The following is a 22082-nucleotide window of genomic DNA, read 5'->3' as shown; positions in this document are numbered from 1 at the left end:
GCCTGCTGCCCGCGCCTCCTCGCCATGTTGCACACGCTTGACGCGGTTCGGACTTCTCTTTCTATCTTTAGTTTTACGAACCGACGGATCCGTAGTGGCGTTTATATTGCACATACGTAATGATATTCATATTTATTTAATTAACACTTTTGTTGTCTATTTCATTTAACTCGAATTAGTAAAATTCTAACACTACGACGACGGGCTCTAAATATTTAAATTGGCATCATCGCGCCCACTCATCGAGGACACTCGAAAGAAACACAACAAACTGCTAGATGGACATTATTTGCGTGTAATTTTACACTTTACACTTCCACTTAGTGATGCGTGAAATGATTGTTGCCGCGGGGAGCATCGAGCAACGCTGCTCGGATTCCGCTTTGCCGCTCGCTCGGATCCGCTAACGCCTTACGCCGTCGCCACTCGCCAGTACTCGAGAAGCGTGCATTCGTGACGCGCGTTTGTTGTCGCTCGCTCAATCGCGCCCTACGCTTGTGTGACGAATAACTATGTGTTCCGGTGTGCTGATCCATTTTGTTTCTTCGTAGGTGTGTCGAGCCGTGCTGTCTGGTGCAACGATCGTTCGCATGGTGTTGATGTGATGGTGCATTAGATGGTGCCACTTCAGCAGTGATAGTGTTAACTATAGTGCTATTTTAGTGCTGAATGGATTGTGTCTGTTTGGGATTGCCATCGCCAGTCATCGATAGATCCAGTTGGGAACGGTGAGAAACATTATATTATTATTAAGTTACGATATCGATAATAGAAGTTTATATTAAGTGTCACGCAACTATTTATTCATATTATTTATCTTTGGCTCCGTTCTTGTTTAATTTATTCTAATTGTGTACTCGTGCTTGCAAATTGCTTTATATTATACGTTTATTCTTAAACTGAATGTCTAAGAAAATACTAATTTGTTTACCATAAACATATTTCATCCGATAAAAGTATATAATAATGTTTGTTTCTAAAGAAAATGATTTATCGCATTTTAAAGACCACACACGACGTCCAATGAATACCTAAGCAATTTTGCATAGCCGATTTACAATGACAGCAGTTGCATACGAGTATAATTTAAGTCTTCAGTTGCAAATGCGTACTCATATTGCAATTACGTATTATAAAAATGCCAACCAATAACAGGCGGAACTTTATCACCACTATTTTATATCTACGTAGTGACGTTTGACTTAGAAAAACAATTTAAGTCTGTCTGGAGAACAAATAGCGAAACTCAATCTGTTTGTTTTCCACACTACAGCACCCATTTTCTTTAGTCTCTGAACATAAGCTGGGGATGAGAAAGACAGCAATAAAATGAAATACGTGTGAAAAGGACGAAAGAGCTAAATATTTTTAAGCTCCGGCTTGTTCGAGGCGGGTTATGTATAAAATTTATATTTGAAAACTGGTACTGCAGAGGCGGTTATTAAGATATTACTATAATTACAGTGAAAAATGCTGTCATTTATAGCTTTTGAACTAATGATGATGAAACATAGCAGACTATTAGAATATTCCACTCGTACATGATAAAAATAATTTCTGGATACCATATCGTTGCAGACACGCTCAACGAAGTGTCATTAGGGGGCCTTTTTCTGAATTTATAGCACCCTAACAAATAAACCACACAAGGAAAGTGCACATGTTGTTCTATTTAAATATATACACGAAGAAAACATTTAAATAGGTATGAAAAATGATTATACATCACTGTAGGTGAATGTAATAATAACCCCAGTTCCCAAGGGTGGATAGGTCCAATTAAGGGTAAACGCCGCCTAATAAACGCGATAGCCTAAATAGGGTCGTAATATCAAACCGGATAATCGTAATACCTCGAGTATGTAATAACAAATAATGTACTAACAAAGTATATTACAGGTGATAAGTTTGAGCCCAACAACCAAGAAAATGCTATAAACCTTTATTTTAAAATTAGATTTTGTACCACGTGTGAAGCAACGGCATAAAACTAGTTACTGGTATTTTATCAGTTCAATAATGTAATCACAACGAAATACAAAAAATTAATATAAGCAAACATTTTTATTTACCCATTTATATGAGCTAACGATATTAAAAGGATCTTTTTGTTAACAAAGCTTTGAGCGTCCTTTGTTTATTTTGTAACATCAAGAGGGTCAGAATCCATTACGGTTTTGTAAAGAGGCAACCTTTAGTTTATTGAACGAAATTACAGGGCGAAATGGTACTTGACTGTAAATCCCTTGACAATTCCTTTGAAGAATTCGGTAGTTGTTTCATATTTTATTGAAAATATAATCATATTTTTGTATACATATAACATTTGAAACATAGATTTTTATAGCAATTTTAGCTATTGCCTAGGTTTTATAGAACATTCTGGAATTAAAGAAAATAAAAATTAATGATGTTAAAGTTATCCCATTGACCGACAAAGGATCTTTCCTGTCGAAGGTAAATAGCATTTCTGCTATAAAAAAATGCCGGATATATTTAAATACTTAGAAATTGATTGCAAGGGATTATTATTTGCTTATGACTGACTTTTTTATCATAATCTGATTTTGAATTCATTAACAAAAAATCGTTCGCAATTTTAGTAATCCAATAAAAAATTCAATATTGACAAACAAATATTTAAGAATAGATTTATATATGTAAATTATTTATAATTTGCGTTTTTCGGAATTAATTATTCTCGAGAGTCGAGTCAATATGCAACCTCATGCTTCTGATAAATAAAAAAAATACACGAATAAAAAAGTAATGATTGCAGCCGGCATACCAATTACTCAATGTACTTACATTAATTTAAACGTTATCCAAGAACGGATACATCGATATTATGTTAATTAAATTATAGCCAAGAAGGGTAATGCTATGTTTGTATAAATGTACATATGAGAATCTGAATGGCTTTAAATTTTAACGAAAGGCGTAGAACTGACTAATTCCAAGTAACAAGTGTCGTTGATAATTGCAGTCGTGATATATGAAATATGGCCGATGGTAAATTGTAAGAAATTGACTTCAAAGCGTTTTAAATATATTTTTTGTTGATAAACTATCGTTTATAAAATTCCTAAGCCCGTTTATTATAATTTCTTATGTTGTTTTTTATATTGCTGTTTTTGTTAAGCTCATAATGTAACGCCTACACGAAGTTTGAGGTGTAACAAAACTTAGCCTCTGAGATATGAATGAATAATAATATAAATGAAAAACTACGACTCATATAGTTGTCGACAGATTAACGTTGTAAATGATTTCTATTATGATTTATTAACCAATTTACACGTCATCGAATTACGGACGATTTGTCACCATTTCATTATAATAACCATCTATCAAGAGTCAGTGACATATTGCGACCCGAGCGTTAGTGGTAATCGCTTTCACTTTTATATAGAAAAGTACCCATAAAAGTTATGTTAGACAGTTACACAGGTTATGCAAATATATATTTAAAGGAGTTGATTTATTATCCTAATTATCTTAACGAAGATACGCTTATAAATAAATCTCCTAAAGAGTTCTGGCGATGTTATGAAACTAAAACTTTTCCTTTGAAATTCGTGAAACGTTATTTATAATAAGAAAAGAAAACCTTTTGTTTTGTTTTATGGAATAATCTCAGCTTTTAATGCTACCAGGCACACATAAAAAGACAGAGTAGTTCATGGTAATCAACGATTTGGGTTGCGGTTTATTTAGAACTCAACGTAACTATAACCCCGAGTGATTACTAATACCTTACCGCTGATGTTAGAAAATCAAAAACATTATTCATTCGACTTACTGTACAAGTTTGGATTGGTTTGTATAAGTTTGGAAGGAATATTAACTCCAACTTATTAAGGATATCCTTCTGAATGATAATCGAAATTTACAAATTGCAATTTAAAATTTAGTGTCATAAATATTCAATAGAATCTCAGGTTTCTATTAAAGAATCCCGAGAATATTAAATACCATTTTAGTATTTCTTTTTAGAGATCGTCTTACAGGCAAATTGATTTAAGTATATACATATATATGCAAGGATCTCTTGTGTATATTTGTGATATTTTTTCCTTTATTCGCTTACGATCTTATTCTCTAAGCACGATTGTTAATTATTATTTGAATCAACAAATCTCATACAAGAGTTCCTGATGACGTAACGTTTAGTGATTGTAGATCGTTATTTATTATCAAATTAATGATATCTTGGCATTCTATATTTTATCAATTTGCTTTTATTAATATTTCATTGTTCATTGTATTGTAATATAACATATGTTGCAAAAACAGTTGATCTTATAATAAATGCCTATAATTGAATTCAATAAATATTGATACTATATTATACAAATAAATCTAAGAAGGTCATTAGTCTAGACTTCAGACTAATGGATAGAGCACATACTTTAATTGGTCGTGGTACCAAATCCGGCTAAGCAATATTAAATGTTATTTGTTTTTAAAAATTGTGAAGGAAAAAATAAGGAAAAGTATACGTATAATTCAAAACTGTAGAAGAATACTAAGATATATAATATATATCCGTCTTCCTATATAGTATAATCATATTATGCCAATCCCCAATGATAAACTACGCATCTGTTTCCCTAACGCTAAGGAAGGAAAATCCTTAGTCCATCAGTCGGTCATCAGCGTGGTTTTTTGTAATATCATTATAATAATATCTTTACATAAAGATGTATCTAAGGGGATTATATAAATTATTTAAACATATAGATTTATTATCGCCTTATTGCAGAATTGTAAAAATATATTTAAGTACGTATTTATTGATAAAAACTAAATCTAAGTTTATTGATGTCATACAATTCGATAATTTTTACCTTTTTTTTTTTAAATATCAAGTAAAGGTATGATTGCCGATGAGCCAAAAAGCTTATAAAAAATATGGCGTGTGTTTAGACGATATCACAAAGGTGCTATATGAAGTTTATACTCTTTGTCTTGGTTTAATTAAATCATCGATAAACATTTTAAATAAATAAATAAGTTACCATAAAAGTGTCAAGATAAGCGTCTTTTGACATATATTTTGAAAAAAATAATCAGCTTAGAGAAACAATTTCAGTACAAAATATATCGCACAACTTGAATGTCTTATGTTAGACAATGAAGTATATAATTCAAGGTGATATCAAACTTGCCGAAATGTAACCTTAACCGCAGATTGTAATAACTTCTACGCCGACAATCACCACAGATTTTTCATGTAAATAATTTGTGTTAACAATTCATCTAGTTCAATCAAATCAACGTGGATAGCTCTAAACCTTCCTACACTGTAGAGGTCTTAGCCCAGCAGTAGGACATTTACAGGCTATCGAAGTTCAGAAAAATATTGTTCGTTCTAATGGTAAAATAAATGTACCCGGCCGAGGTAAATCGAAGTATTAAATAGACGGTATCTATTATGTTGATACTGGTCTTAAGGTCTTATTTGAGGATCCGTTTCATAAGTATTTTCGGCATCAATTTACTTTCACCTTCATCACTGAAAAATATAACCTTCAAACCGTCTAGTCTCTCACAAAAGTTTTATTTGCGAGAAATTTGTACGACGACATGATTTTTATTTAAAAATTCAGACGTGATGTCAGTCAAAGTGTTTGACTAGTTTGCCCAAATTGTTAGAAAAAATATGTTTTGTAATATATGTTGTATAATAGTCATAGGGAAAATCCCAAAACTTATTTAGTAAGTATTTTTAATTCTTTGTTGAGTAAGGATATACGAACAATTTAAAAAAAAGGGTTTTGGTTGTTGTTGTTGTTTAATAATGCATTTTGTAAATAATCTTCTTAATAATTTCATAATAAATTATATATGGAATAAATTACAGTTGATAAAAGTTAGACGAAAAGAAAGACTTTATAAGTATATTTTTAAGAGAAAATTAAAGGGGTAAGCATTATTATTTAACGCTGCCAAAAATATAAGTTATAACTACAAGAATTTTAATAACACATAAAGATCATCAAAATGTCTACAGAGAAGTCCACCGTATTATCATCAAAGAAAATAGCGTAGTGGTTTTATTACGGTACGAACAAATAGATCGTTGGACGCCTTAATCTCATATATTTATTTATATATAACTTTTTTTAAATATACCATCAGTAAAACACCAATTCCACCCGTGAGAAGGCATTACGGTTTGTTAGTCGCTGTATTGCAACATTTATATTCGTTTTTTAAATATTTTCATATCCATATTAATTTATTAAACATTACACATAACATATCGAAACCGATTTATCAATTCTACCGGAAAACAATTGCACGTTTTAATTTCACGCACATTTGTATCCTTTCGAGTGTAATTTATTAGCGATTCGTTAATTATAAAACAATTAGCACGATATACAGAAAGGTTTAATATACGTAATATCGGTTATCGTCAAAGTATTTAATACTATAATGTAACGTCATTACCCTACCTCATTACTGCTACATTTAAACGCCCACGGCACAATTTTGTCGGCGACAGCCAGAACAGATTGTAATGGAAATGGCATCAAGTATTTATAGTCGGATAATCATTAGAGCGACAAAATCTGATGGAAATAGTGTTGCCTGCTTAAAATTATTCAAATATTTATTTTAACTCGTAATTTAATATTCTGATGTTATTAGTTAAATTGTAAGTACTTAAATTATTGTTTTTAGCCGGTATTATTAGTTGGTATTCTGTTGTCGGTAGTAACTAGTAACGTCATTATACGAACGTAAGATAATCATCCAACGTCCATTATCGCTCACATTGCAGATTAGCTCGCGGCTAGATTGACTTTTTAGATGTAATTTACTTGATGGATTTTTTTAAAGCTATTAATAGAGCGCTATAAATGTTCAATAAATGTCAATAGCTGTGAAATCAGAATTAACTATTTCACTGTAAATATTTATGTCAGTGGTTACGTATTAATTTCGTGTTTCATAGTATCGTTCAATTAATTAAATGCCAAGCGACGTCTCCTAATTATAAACTTGTTTTAAAAATAATAATATGGATATAAATATGTGTATATTAATTACCATTGATAGATAGATGAGAAAAATTGCTATTTAATCGCTTTTGTAATTATTCTTTGGATCATTTAGAACGGTTATTCTTAAATATATTTTAATATGAAATACTCAAAATAAATGAAATTATAAACATAGCCTTAACTTATCGACCTAGACCTATTCATTCATACGGCTTAAGCAATATCTCAGTATCCCGAAGTAGGCGCATTTCGTTTCCGCGTCCCAAGCAATTTTTCTCGTATAAAGTGCAGGGGCCGAGTTCGATGCTCGGGCAAAGCGCCAAGTAGCGCGGCTTGCCCGTAAATCACTAGTACCAGGCTCGCAGCGCGTCGAGGAGCCTCCAATCAGCCGGCCTATTGACAAACATACGGCCCGGGAATAATGGTTTTTCCCGCGATTTATCCGCGGCTCTTTCTTTGAATTTTGCATTCAATCCAGCGTTATTTAAGCGAGCTGTTGTCAGTGATGAATTATGGCTAAATATTCGGTTTTATACGCCATTTGAGGACGTAGGATTTGAATTAAAGAATAATTTTGTGAGAATTGTGGCTCCGACTGGATCATTATTTTGACGGTAAGAATGGGGATGTTTTTATATATTCCTTATCGACCTTCTTGTTTTAAGTTATTTTGAATTATAGATATGAAACCTACTCGAAATAAATAAAGAAAGAATGTCCCATATCATATTTAGGTATTTAGTATTATTTAAGTATCTGTCATGTAAGTTTTATGTAGTATGAGAGATTGAAGACCTCAGATTATAAAACGTAAGGCTGATGATAGAGCGCGCGGAACATTATAGTTCCCATAAATTAATGGTAGTGCGAAACGAAGAGCCTTTTTGGGTAATACGTCAAAAGTGCTGTTACTTCGCACTATATATTTATTGATTAGGCACACATAACTTATAACAGTCAGTAAATGCAATATAACATCATACAAAAATAAGGTTAGACTAGAATTCACAATGCGTGTACAGACCGATAATACCGAGAATATCTTCGCTTTTGTTTTTGTATTCGCTTTTTTTGTTTCACTATTATGTTTCTTGTACTTCATCTGCTTTTTGTTTTATAATATATTTTATACACATAAACTATTCTAAAAATAGATATTTTTTTAATATTTTTTGTACAGTACATTACAATTCACATTATTAGAGTGAGCTGAAATAAAAACAATTCCTAAATCTTTAAACCTTGAATTTAATGAATTTTTATTAATCGCACGTTATGACTCTTATTGTTACTAGATAATTACGTGCTCGATTAAAAAAGTTAAAAAAAATTAAGTACACGCTACACACCGAGTTATCTGTTACCCCATAATTAGTTTGAGCATTAATACGATAAAAAAATAATATACGGTTGTTATTTATAGAGTGTAACTATCGATATTTTTTATAATTGTATGTTTTGGATTAAAATGTATACATATGTGGAACGTATTAACGTAGGGTTTATAACAGAACGTAATTAGAGCGGTGCGTCGATGCGTGTCAGGGTTGCCCACTACTAAATGCTATTTTATTGTTCCTCAACTATAGTCAATCAATAATTATGTATATTTAAAATGTACTTTGCTAAATTCTAATAACTAAAATGTCACGTTAAAATGTAAGTAATTTTTTTAATTTTTCAAAATGTAAAATGGTTACGTAGTAGGTAAGCAGATTATTTCTCTGAATGTTATATTATAAACAAGAATATAAACGGAATACAATTTTATGTTAATTTCGTGTTTTACTATAATGTTTTAAATTTATTAGGCTTAAACCAAATATATATTTATAACCTCAGTAGACAATCATAAATAAAACACATGCAAACTTATGACGCACTCAAATTTACTTTAGAACTGTAAACTAATTAACAAGCTTACGAATAATTATTGAACATTTAATGATGTGTTTTAATCTATTTCACAATAAAGTAGTCTTGAACATTATTATAATATTAAGGTTATGCTAAAAACGTGTTTAAAGTATCAAAAATCTGTATTAAGATGTTAAGTCAAAATATTTATATTTTTTGTTCGTCTTGGCACAATTTGTATTTTTGTGTCGTAGATGAGGTCACTTTAGTCGATGGCTTTACAAATCATCTAATGTCTGATTTATTGACGTCATTAGCGCACCCACATCAGATATATCGTCTTTAATAACTATGGTCATTCATTTTGTATGATTAAATTCGAATATCGTAGCAATACGCATATAAAGTGAGTTTATTTGTTTGTTTTTGTCGTGCTGATTGCCGATAAAACACACTTTGTTTGAGACACATCAATTTGTTAATAATACGACTTTTATAGCATTTCAATATAAAATGTAAATGACATTCTTTGAAAAAGGTTTTTGTTTACAATATTAACCTTTAACCAAAAATTAGTTTATTTCACTTAAAACTTTCAAAATTAAACTAGGACCAGCTTACATTTGGGTAGCTTCCCTTATTCTAGTCCGTAGTAGTGTCTCTTCTATCTAGTAATTTTTCTGTCTACCGCTACACCGCTAGTTATTTTTGTAAAAGATAAAATAGATCAGAGGGTTATATATGTATAATAAATATTTTCTTTGACAATTCAATGGTATTTAATGGTATTTTAATTAGTAAATATTCATCCCATTTATTGGGGATTAAAGTACATGCAAGAAAAACATTTGGCAGATATTTTTGGTCAGCCGCCTACCTGACGCCGTTCTTCCTCAGGAATGTTATTGCTTGTGGGTTTAACTTTTTAAAATCCGAGTTGTTGAAGCGATTAGTCATATTGATATATGCGCTAAACACAAATTATTCCTAGTCGGCTCTACGCTCTTGACACCTAAGGGTTCAAAGGGTGTCTACTGTTACTACATTTACTCTACTCGTAATCTGCTAGACTGAAACCACACAGTAGGTGTAGACATATGTTTTTTTTTAATGTTAAAAACTTATAAATTCCGTTATATGAAAACAAACATTTATCAAAGCATACTTAGTTTTAACATCAATTAATGGCTCGTGAATGAATATGCTAATTATGTTAAAACCTGATTTATGATTTGTTTGTTTGCTGAACTGTCAATGTATTTGTTTAATGAAGTATTAGATAAATTCAACTGTTAAAATATGTACGCGTTAATACATCAATTTAAATAAATATATATACAGCCTTGAAAACTGAAAAGCCACGTTTATATAATCATAGTAATTATTGTCAGGAGCGGAAATCGAACCCAACATAATGACACAGACGCTAACTATTACTATACGGCGCCATATAACACCAGTTTAATGGGCCATTTTAATTTTAAAAATGTGACGGGAAAGTCTACTTAATAATTCTTTTTGTACTTTTCTTAATCAGTTTTACATATTGAAGCAATTACTTATTACCGCCGTGTTTAATACAAAACATGTTCTAAGAAACTCATGTTAATGTCAAGCGACTTGTAACTTGTTAGTGCGCTCACGTTCCGACTCGATTAATTACTTAATTGCGTTCAGTAGTTCTTGTTTAAAAGATACACCGACAGACCACTTAATCTGACAAGAGGTTCTTATATTTTCAATATATTAATTTAACTAACTGGGTTGGGTACAGAGATCGCTGTCTTTTTATTGAACATTTATTTTTAATATATTATTGAAATTGGTGAGTTAGTAACGAATGGGAATGCTAAACTTTTTTCAAAGACTTTTGGTCTAAGAGTCGGTAAACCATTTAATAAGTAGATTTTAATAAGTATTACATAAAAAAGTTATTATGTATTGTATGACACAAACAGATAAAAGGTACCTTATCTTTTCTGCCGACAAATTAAAGTCAAAGAACATAGTGATTGTTATCGTTTAATTAAAAAAGATAGACAAAGTTCTTTACATTCTAAAATATGAAATGTTTTTTCCAGACGTAAAATTCATTAAAAACGGAAAGAACTATCTTTTATTTCTTTTCATTTTGTTTTTAAACTTAAAATGAGGGATATGAAAATCCAATGGAGTGTTCGGATAAGTCTATGAATGTACCAGGCAAACATAAGCGCTCAAGTAATAAAAAAGTTACGAGGAGTTATCAAAAGGGTGCAGTAAAGCTGGCTTGGGCGACGCTATAAACTATGCGCTCGGTATAATCTCAACTCCCTGTTGCACTTTTACTTTAAGATCTATCAGGTTTCGAAACATTATTTATTAAGAATGTTCATAAAAATGGATCTCGTTTTGATTTAAATTTAAAAAATTAAATGCATATGTAATGATTATTTAAAAATAAATATACAGAAACTAATATTAGGTTTAAACAAGTGTTAACTTCTGTTAAACTTTTTTGGTACACGGTATTAATTCTTATCAAATAAATAATATATTAACTTTTAAATAAAATAAGGCAGTTTCATTTAACAAATTGGACTAGAGAAGGTTTTAAGAGTTATGACAAATTATTATAAAACATATCACTATCTATTATATATGTATTAGGCTCGAAATTTCAAAATATTTGATTTAAAATCCATTATTGAAACGGTGTCACGTGATACTCTATTTTTTCCCGTGTGAAGCGAAGACGCATAACTAAACGCTTTTATTGTTATAAAACTACTTATTATATTGTCTTGTCAAAACTGTATGTTATGATGATACTTAATATGTGTGTATATATGATGAGATAGTATATAAGTTTATAGATTTAATAACATATTATCTTATTCCGCAAATAAACTGAGTCGCGTGCAACTAAACTGTTTAATGAAACAATGAATTAAATAAAATAATGATAATTATAATCCTTGTCGCTTATATGAATATATATTCACATTTATACATGTGTACAATAACGTGTATGTGTGTACGTACGCACGCTTTGTTTAGTTCACGTATATTCTAGGGTTTATTCTACGCTATGAGTTAAAGCGGGCTTATCTACGAGGTTTTATGAGTATTTTACGATTATTGCCTCTTCGAATTGGTTATAACCTCTTAAGATATGAAATTTCTATAAAGGAATAATTTAAAATGGATATGTTCATTTCGGTCTTTATAGCCTTGCTTTAATTTTTATAGTGTAAGTCTTCAAGATATCACGTATTTAAACGTCAATTATACAAGTTATAATCCAATTTCACAGATCATTAGATTTTCTTTATAGGTATATCTATACATATAAACATTTTTTTTATGAATCTACTATTAGAATTTTTAGTTTATTTTATGGTCACCTTTGTTGAGATTTTATGTAAAGTTTTCGTTATCTGTCGTAGGGCTACAATGGTGTGTGCGTGTGCGGGGCTGCGGGGGGCGGGCGCGGGCAGCCGGCGCGCATGGCGGCGCCAATGAGGGAGGGCGCGCCGGCCGGCGGAGCTCGCCCCGCGCCCCACGCGCACCCCGCCAACTTCGAGTACGATGACAACGAGTGGGACATCGGCATCGGCGACCTCATCATAGACCTCGATGCCGACATAGAGAAGACCGACGAGGCGGGCGGCATGGCGGCGCGCGCCGAACCGGACGCGCAGCGCACCGCGCTCAAGATGAAGATCAAGCGCACCAAGCCCGGCACGAAGAGCTCCGAGGCGAAGCACGAGATCGTCAAGTCTAACGAAATGAACGGCGAACCGAAACCGCCCACTGCGACCGCCGCGCCGCCCGCCGCCGCCAAGCGCGGCTCAGGCGGGCATCGACGCGACAAAGCACGAGACAAGCATCATCATCCGCACCCGCCGCACGATGTTAATGGCGTGGCGCGGGTGCCACCGCCGCCAAACGCGCCCGGTCCACCCACGGTGCCACCGCCTGGGGCACTCCCCACTGTGGCACCGGCGACTCATGCGCCACACGCGCCACATGCGCCACATTCTGCTCCTACGCAACCTAAACCCGATCCCCGACCAGCCGCGCCGCGATTAGACGCTAAACCCACTGCGCCGACCGCTCCCGCGCCGATAGCGCCCGCGCCAGCGCCATCGCCGGCCCCTGCGCCTGCACCCCAACAGTCCACTAAGCCTGAACCGGACGACTCGAGGCAAGAACACAACTCACAGCCTCCAGCTAAGAAACAAAAAACTGAATCAAAGGTATTTGCAATTACATATATAATTCTAGATTACGTAGTTAAAATTATTATTCAAAGGAAACATTATTCCAACTACAGGCATTTAAAAAAAAAATTAAGTAACATAATCATATATGCTTTGCACTTGGTATATGAAATTATCTGCCATTTTATTCTAGTTATAACTTATGACTTATTTCATACATAGCAACTCTTTTCATCTCACATAACAAACGTTTGTTCATCGCTTGTATGTATTGGTGTTTGTATTTAAATTTCATTACGGTACCCTAAAATATTAAGGAACAAAACACTGTCAAAAATTAGCCTAACATCAACATCAGCAATTACACAAGTTAACTCGTTATCAAAACGCCAAAGTCGCCGATAGTGAGTCAACAAATCTATTTAGGACGGTTCCGGGGAGTGGCCGTAATTGCCAGTTTCGTAAATAAATATTTACACTAAGCTTTCAGGGCGTAGGTACAACATTTATGCATCGGCGGAAAACATTAACAATATTTTAATACCCTTTTTTGCTTTTATATAATCAACAAAAATATTTAATTTATTTGTATATATGATTAAGATCTCGTGTCTAAAATGGGCGTTCAATTAATAATAAGGTTCATAACAAAACAGAGCAATTTTGTAATAACTTGCCCTTATTGAAATATCTTAAGTCATAGTTTTATATACAAATATATCTCTCTAAAGCTTTATCGTACTGTTTGAGCCTTAAAAGATCGAATGAAATAAGGAATACTATATTCAGAAGGCAAACCGCAGGTATATAAAAACAAGTCTTGGCTATCGATCCGCTATGCTCTTATCGAAGGCGATAAAGTCAAAAATAATATATCTATTTGATACGATGCGGTCGCCGTTTGAAATAGTGATGTATCAAAAATCCTTGATCTACATAGAGCGCGCGACGCGCCCGGTCGTCAATCGTGACTCAGTTGTATCAATGAGTCGATTATCAATTACAATAATCGCTAATTGTCCGATTGCTCTTATCGGGCATGTATCTGATTGTTTCGGAGTGTATTTAATTGGCGGGCTTAGGGGTGTTTGCGAGGTTGATTGAGTGCAAACGGCGGGGTGTAATCCACGCTGTCGCCCGCCGCAGCGGTTCATTAAATCACTCCTGCCTCCCTCCACCGTACCTCTCCCTCTTTACAAATTAATGCGATTGTGGCCAGTGCTACTTATCTCCTAATTTATATTGCTATACTAGTAACGCTCTAATTTGCGCTGCTTACTTGATGTTTCGTAATTGATGTTGATATCAAGTAGTCCAAAGGTTACCTTTATCTTTACTGTAGTGTTTTTAAACCATTATAAAGACTATATTTATTAAGGCATCAAAGGCTTCTTTAACTCCAAGAAACGTGAAATATAAAGGAATGTGGAATTTTTAAACAGTTTCGTATTCCTTTTTACTGTACGAGTATGAGAATGTCATTATGTCATTACAGAATATGCGGTAGGTAATATTATTATTATGCTGAAACCATGCACCTGCTTACAGAATCACCTTGTAATGCATACATCATTAATCAAAAACGTGACATGGCGTTGTTGCACCAGCTTCGTTTGAATCGCAACACTTACGAACTCATCACGCTTAACCGCATCAAATTACGCCAGCGACAGCTCAGCAGCTGCTTGAGCAATGAGATATTATTGTAACCGCTATATTTTATGACAAAGTAAATTGCTTCACTGTGCCTCTAGATATAGACGCAGAGAAGGGAATGTCTCCCTTTGGTTCCTCGAGGGGAACGCGATGAGTGAACACGTCGCAGTCCCCCGAATTCCTTTCATTAATCACTGTCAAGGGTTCTAAAAATTTTCCAAAGTGCTCGCGGAATCAATTTAACGTTCGCCCTCTAACCGGAAAACTTTATGAGCAAAGTGCGATAATTAAAGACGGTATCAATTTAAAATTCTTCTCTCTAACCCGGCCATTGACTCTGACATTGTGCTTCACTTGTTTCCTTTCCTATCTATCTGTGTCAATGCCTTTTTGTAATCACTTGTGTCAACTGTTACGAAGTTGGCTCAACTTGTTTGTGAGGAATCTTCGTTATAAAATTTCATATTAAAACATATTCATATCACTGAATAAATTGTACTTTTGTTTGTCTACGAAAATAATTTCAAATTATTTTTACACAAAAAAGTATTTATTTCATAATAAAATGTACTTTACTCTAGTAATAAATACCACAAAAGTAAAACGTATAAATAATTTATCGTACCTACACAGTGAGCCGAATCACATTTATAATTCTTTTAAATATAGATTGATATTTAAGTGATATTCTACCTTATAAATCTAGAATTTTAACATGTAATAAAACAGTTTTATATCAAAGTTATTAAAATTAAAACGCTGCATTCGACACGAATTGATCGTATACAATACAATAAATGGTTTGGTATGCGAATAGATAATATATGTATTATAAATATCACTCCAGTCCACCTTTATCAAAGCGATCGACATGACTTCTTTTTATCGCCAACATATTCGTGACGAGTTTATTTTTAGATTATGTATAATTCATACCGGTGCGGCGTCGTCTTTTTATAACATCAAAAATAATTTAAATTTTCATAAATACGATTAGAAAAACACGATGTCTATCATCTCTGAGTTAATTTCAAATGAGGTTAATATCACTACCTCGCTCGATTATACGGATCGCTCTGAATACATTTACATGCTAATCATCGCTTGATCAGTGTGCTATCTGAAACGACTTCTAACTGGTTACCGAGTTGGTGTGCATTATATTATTACGTTGGAAGCTCGTCCTCTAATAACCGGCAACTCATGAGATACAAAAAAACAGTTTTATTGACATCGTTACCTTTTATATTAGAAAATTTATTAATTACACATTCTATTTTATTTCGGCAAATAAATTTCACGCTTAGATACACATCGCATCACAGTGCATTTTGTTTAATTAATCGGGAACGATCAGTGATTCAAACAGCATTATGTACTTTAGCGTATTACACATATTATTTTAGTTGGCGTGTAATAGGCGACATGTTATTTGTGCAAGCCAACACAACGCCAGCATGAGTGATAAATTCTGATGAATTTTTCGCTTCAACGACTTTATTTATATCCCACAACCGACGTATCGCGTTACCTGCCTCGGGCGTATCATCATTCATTTCACAAAAACGTTATTGCGCCGGCCAAAAGCCTGCGATCTCTGATGCGAATTAAAATTTTAATATCGAATTCTCTGTGTAATTGATTGATGCGATAAAATAAATCGCCTCTCGGGACAAGCCCCGTAGATAGAGCTGCGGAGCGAATCGTTACAGTCATTACAGTCATTCGCAATAATTATATTTGTCTTAAACGAGTGCCGATGTTCTATTAAAAAACGATGTAAATGTTCTTTGGTAGTAGTAAATTAAAGAGGTTCTGTTTTACCTCATATGTAGTAAAAGTATAAATATAAGTATAAATACAGTACCTATGTTTAAGCGGTCATTTCTACGAGGAGTTCATAAAGCTTAAGGAGATAGCGGAAGAAGCCAGCTGTCGACTCGACTACTGTGCGGGTAATTATTATTGGCATAATTAGGATGTGAGGCAGGGCAAAGCCCGCGGCGTCGACAGCCGGTGCTCTAACAAACGCCATTATTATTTCCGTTTCGCATTATACCTCTGCGGTTTGTTAGCTACTCGTTTATTATGTCATGAACAATTGAAATGATAATAAATTCACTACCACACTGCAAATTGATTTGAAATTAATTGCGTCGACTGTAGCCAAGTAACTCCTTTCGCGTCGTAACATCGATGCTATTGTACAGTTACCTGTTTAACTGTTCGTGATTATGCAAGTGCATAGGTGTTAGTGTTCCTTTCAAGACTTGTAACATTTAAAATTTTACTTTCCTAATAATTTAATTATTATTATCAACGGTTATTATAGTCTTGAGCCAGTAACTCGTTTATGTATTCGGAATTTAAGCTTTTTATAATCTCTTCTTAGTAATTCGCTACATTTGTGATAAAAAATAACAAATTCTCAGTTGTCATAAAACCATTTAAGTTGCACGGTGTTGGATCGTCAAACTATATCGGGATGTAAGTTGATACGGCTTATAAATGGTCGACAGAGTTGGTCGACGAGTTTGCGGTTTGCTTGGAGGATGCAGTAATCCCCAGCTGGCGTATACCTGGCCGTCTCTTTGTTCGAGTGGAAAGTTTTGCCGAGAGCAGATTTGTCGCGGTAAACGCTCAGCAAATATATAAACACCAATGTTATTACTAGTTAACGCTTTCAGAACTTCTGCTCTAGCTTCGACTTCGAACGAACAGTTTAATTTGCGAAACTTCTAAGCTGTATAATAGCTGTAATCGCTTTGCAGTTGAAGAACATTTATAACGTACCCTAGTACGTTATTTAATTAATATTTTACATTATAAAGTTACATGTGGTAACGCTATAAATTAATGTAACGCTATAAATAATTAACAAACGATGTTATTTGAGTTGGTGAGCATTTAAATAATAATGTATTTGTGTAATGAATTAGTTAAATAAATGGTACATGTTGCGTTGTAAGTACAAGGACAACATCAACAAATCGTTTGGACGACTAGTCTGCAGACTAATAAAACCTTCACAGATGCAGCGCAGGGGAGCCAGGGATCAAAAGCCGATTTTTTGTTAGCTTTTTTTCGTATAAGCCGCTATTTTGCCCTCTTTTGTGCCCGTGTTGTTTACTAATGGGTTCTGTTGGGTTCGACTTAAGATAATAACTTTAGTTTTTTCTCGCCCATGTGTCGAGTCAGGCGAGTTTTTGCCGCCGGAAATGCGAGAATGCTGTTCGGTCGGATTAAAATTTATTTGTTGATCTTTCGGCTTAATCTGTTAACGTACCAGCATCGCATCGCATGTGCGCGTTGTTGTTTTTTTCTATAAAAGCCAGTGGGTAACCGCTCTTTTAATTCACTCCCGTTAACACCGATGAGTTTGTTTATAAATTGGCTTTACTGACTTTAATTACGTACTGGAAGTGCCATCACCCAATGCAATTTTTCATCGCCAGCAATATCCACGACCATAATCGTTATCGCCGCTTAATCAATCACCGCTCTCGTTTAATTCCCCAATATCCTGCGGTCCAACTAACAATTACATGTGAGGGTCCCGTATCGGCGACGTCCAGGTCCGTGGCAATAACATAAATTGTCACGGCCGGTCGGAAGAGCCCCTCGCTCCTATACGACTCTGCGCTCCCGGTGCCCGGCTCCCCCTCGATGTGCTTCGATTGCTGTCGACTCTACAATCGATATTCAATCTCTTTGACGCTATATTCTCCCTACTTTTTTACTTTGTGTCGGCGTTTAAGGAAGATAAAAGGGAAAGGAACAATTTCAGTCGCATCTTGATCGATTTCTCGCTACAAACCAATTCAAATCACTGCTTTATAAATGTTATTATTGTTTTAACACACACACACACACACACACACACACAAATACATTTTGGCTCTTTGAACATAAACACGAATGTATATTTAACGTATAAATTGGGTGACCGCATCAGCTATAATCCCATATTTGATTACACGTTAGTTTTAATTAAACATAACAATTCTTTTTCTATTTTAAAGAATAATATAATTAATCCATTTATATGTTTAATTAATATATAATATTCAGTTTATTTTCCAAAAGTATTTATCGAATAAAAGTGTTTTAGCTATATTTTATAACTAAACTGGGGATTATTCAATGTAATCTAATTATGGCATTCTTGATGTAATTAACAGAACGAGGACACGACAAGTAGATATCAGTAGCGAGCATTGCGAGCCGGACCCACGTCATTTATCTGAAGTTATAATTGAAAGCTTGGCATCTCGGGTCTAAGAGCCGGGTGTATCGCGTTATTAGGCGCGCATACGTAATTTGTTTGTTAAAGACGGCAGCACGCAGTTATACCCGCTGTGAATAATTTAAATTCATCCCCTCATCCTCAGGGTGGCGGCCCCCCGTATCGATTCTGAGCGGCAAGCGTCTGTATGCCGCAACGTATGTATGCTGTTCATATTACGGGCACTTTCGGCTCTACTCTGTTCCCCTGGTACTACGGAGCACAGATTCTCGGTTCGTTGCTCGGCGCGACGCGACGCAAAACGCTCTCTCTCCAACTGCTATTATGACAAAGCATAAAATATGAACTAAAATTAGGTTAGAACAACTTAGGTACGCCATAAATAAATATCAATTTTCTCAATTGATACAAGTTGGACGAGTTTATTTATTAATAGTTGAAACGAAAAAGTATTATTTATAATTACGAAAATACTATTTTAAACGAGAATTTAACAATTTTATAAATAAGTATTTAATGACTACATCAACTTATTATATTATCAGTAAACAGATTTTGTAATATTCGACGGCAAACATTAAAAACCGTATCATCAAATAAATTATTCATGAACTTCGCCTACTTGCTTTTGTAATGCAAATTTCATTTTGATTTCAATAATTGCATTCCAAACACGTAATAATATCGTTATAAAAACTCTTACGAGTTTATTTTATCTACATATGCGATGTTATAACAACCCTAGTATTCGTTCAGCGGAGTACCTTCGAATTTATTTGATATTTTATTGTGTGAGCGAACGTGGGTAAATGTTTGGGTATGGCGACGTATTTTTGAGATACATGACAATGGATTTAAAGCTGTTCGTTTGAATTTATCTTTTAACGGGTAATGGTTTCACCGCTTCGGATGACAAGGGCTTTAGGAACAAATATATTCATTGCGTTTCGGCGTCTGCTTTTATACCTACAAACTTGTGTAATCTGTAATTGAGATACGTAACAGGATGCAACTGATTCTGTGTTTATTATTATTATTGAATATTTATATTTATAAAAATAAGCTCATATTCTTTTTATTGATTGTTCGGAGGTTTATTGACATTGTTACATTCAAATTATAATAAATAATTTCAAAACACTTAATTCCATTTTATTATCGTTATCTGAAAACAAAATAATTGCAATTCCTGTTCTAACTTTGTTTGCAATAAACAAACTGAAGCCAACATATATCAGAAATGTTATTCCACTGAAAACCCGTTAATCTGCCGCTAATTCAGTTTGTTTACCGTAATATTTTGATGCTTCGCCCACGCAACAGTCGACGTCTATTTCCGACGCGATAGTTCGAACTAAACGACTGGCCTGAGGACCACTTTATTTAAACTACACTAAATACATATAATATATGTTGTACTAATTTGATAACTCAATTATTCGAACCTTGAATACCTATTAAAAATAATTACATTTTTATTTTTACTAGATGTAGACGAAAATATTGGTCTTGTATTTAAAATTAACGGATGCATCCGCAACCCTGTAACTATAATTACTAATTGTAATATAATATTAATTTTGTGATATTTATACAATATATCGTTGGTATGTCAATGAACAAAAATACTCTAGAAATAAAACGGTAGGAAATTAAATCAGAATATAAATGTGTAGGTACGTGTACTTTATATTAAGAAAATAGCTGAAATAATACGAATATCACTTGAACGACGATATTCATAGGAACTAGGTTATTGGCAATAAAAATATCTTTGAAAGTTTGATTCATGTTACATTTTTCATTTTCGATACGATGTTTTATGCTTCACCGGCAGCGCCCGTCAGTTACATTGCTTATATAGAAAATATTTTATGACGAAAATTTCAATATGTCGCGTGACTTACTATAATTTGACTTTGCACGAAACTAAATAATACATGTACTTAATGTATTACTGGTAAGTTATAATTAATTGGAATACGCACAGAAATCAACATATTTTTGTTTAAACAGTAGCATTTATTTATTTAACACTTACTAAATACAAATAATTAGATTAAAAGAACTAAATATAAAATGCTCATTTTGAATTATTTTTTATCTATTTATTTGCGAATTGGTAAATACATTCTTATAATACGGATTCAAAAACATTCTTAATACTTACAAGCGTCAATAGCGCAATGGTTTACGGGTCGTCAAGCGATGTAGAAAGTCGCACAATCGATCCTGACCCCTTGGGCTATTGTCCTCTCCACTCTTAACATAAGTGACAAGCTTAAAAGCAGTAGTAAATGAAAATGTTATATTAATTACTTTGGGATATTGCTACTAATCTTTAAAAAAAAAAAAGAAAACCACAACAAGTATGACATATTAAATATAATAACAATGAAAAATAATAAACGAATTAATATTAAATGATAGCTATTAAAATTTATCACAGAACAGAAACAAAGTTTTAAAACTACTAAATATAACTTCAAAACGACTCCATTAAATATTTCACATCGCTACGTCAAAAGCGGAATATTTATTACAGTACCGAACCTCGAAACCAATTCGGATATCTCGTGATGAATTGCGTAGTGTAATGTGTGGCTAAATCCAAGCACTCATTCATCTGACACGTTGCCAATGCTCGTAAGCACCTACTAATTATTATTTAATCTGTTTCTGAGACAGCTGACTCATTCGTTTCTTTTTTTTAATAAGATAATAAGTTCTTATTTTATCTCAATCCTTTCTTTTTTTAAATTACTGCTTTAATGATAAGCTGGAGGTTTTATTACCGCAGCTGTTAATTGAATTTTCATGCAGCGGACACAACTCGCATGGACTGTGTGGCGCATTATGTAAAAAAAAAAACGTAAATAAATTCTCCGTTAAACCTATAAACGTTATACTTTACATTTGAAACACGTTAAACTAATTAAGGTAGGTGAATAATTGTATTTCGTATTGTATCATTTACAACAAAATTTTCGAACGATACGGATTGTATTGTTGAAGTGACAAAATAATGTTACAACAAATAGTTTATATTCAATTCTAAATGTCCTCGTCGCTTCACATCGTGTCTTCATTTCGTGTGTGGAA

At 33.5% G+C, this 22082-nt stretch overlaps 1 protein-coding gene across 4 annotated transcripts in view; it reads left to right on the top strand.

The window, feature by feature from the left end:
• LOC125070232 (zinc finger protein 608-like) overlaps window positions 1-22082 on the top strand; it is a 91305-nt gene that overhangs the window by 21014 nt on the left and 48209 nt on the right. For 3 of the 4 annotated variants that reach the window (XM_047680007.1, XM_047680005.1, XM_047680008.1), the window contains exons 1-2: window positions 448-728; window positions 12302-13114. In XM_047680007.1, the coding sequence (XP_047535963.1) occupies window positions 12362-13114 (753 nt within the window). In that variant the 5' untranslated portion in view covers window positions 448-728; window positions 12302-12361. Of the gene's footprint in view, window positions 1-447; window positions 729-12301; window positions 13115-22082 lie in introns of those variants that run through there. The other variant, XM_047680006.1, reaches the window with a different exon arrangement.

The sequence above is a fragment of the Vanessa atalanta genome, chromosome 17, assembly GCF_905147765.1.
Source record: "Vanessa atalanta chromosome 17, ilVanAtal1.2, whole genome shotgun sequence".
NCBI lineage: Eukaryota > Metazoa > Arthropoda > Insecta > Lepidoptera > Nymphalidae > Vanessa > Vanessa atalanta.
The sequence above is the reverse complement of the archived record's forward strand: the minus strand, read 5'-3'. Positions and strand labels throughout refer to the sequence as shown.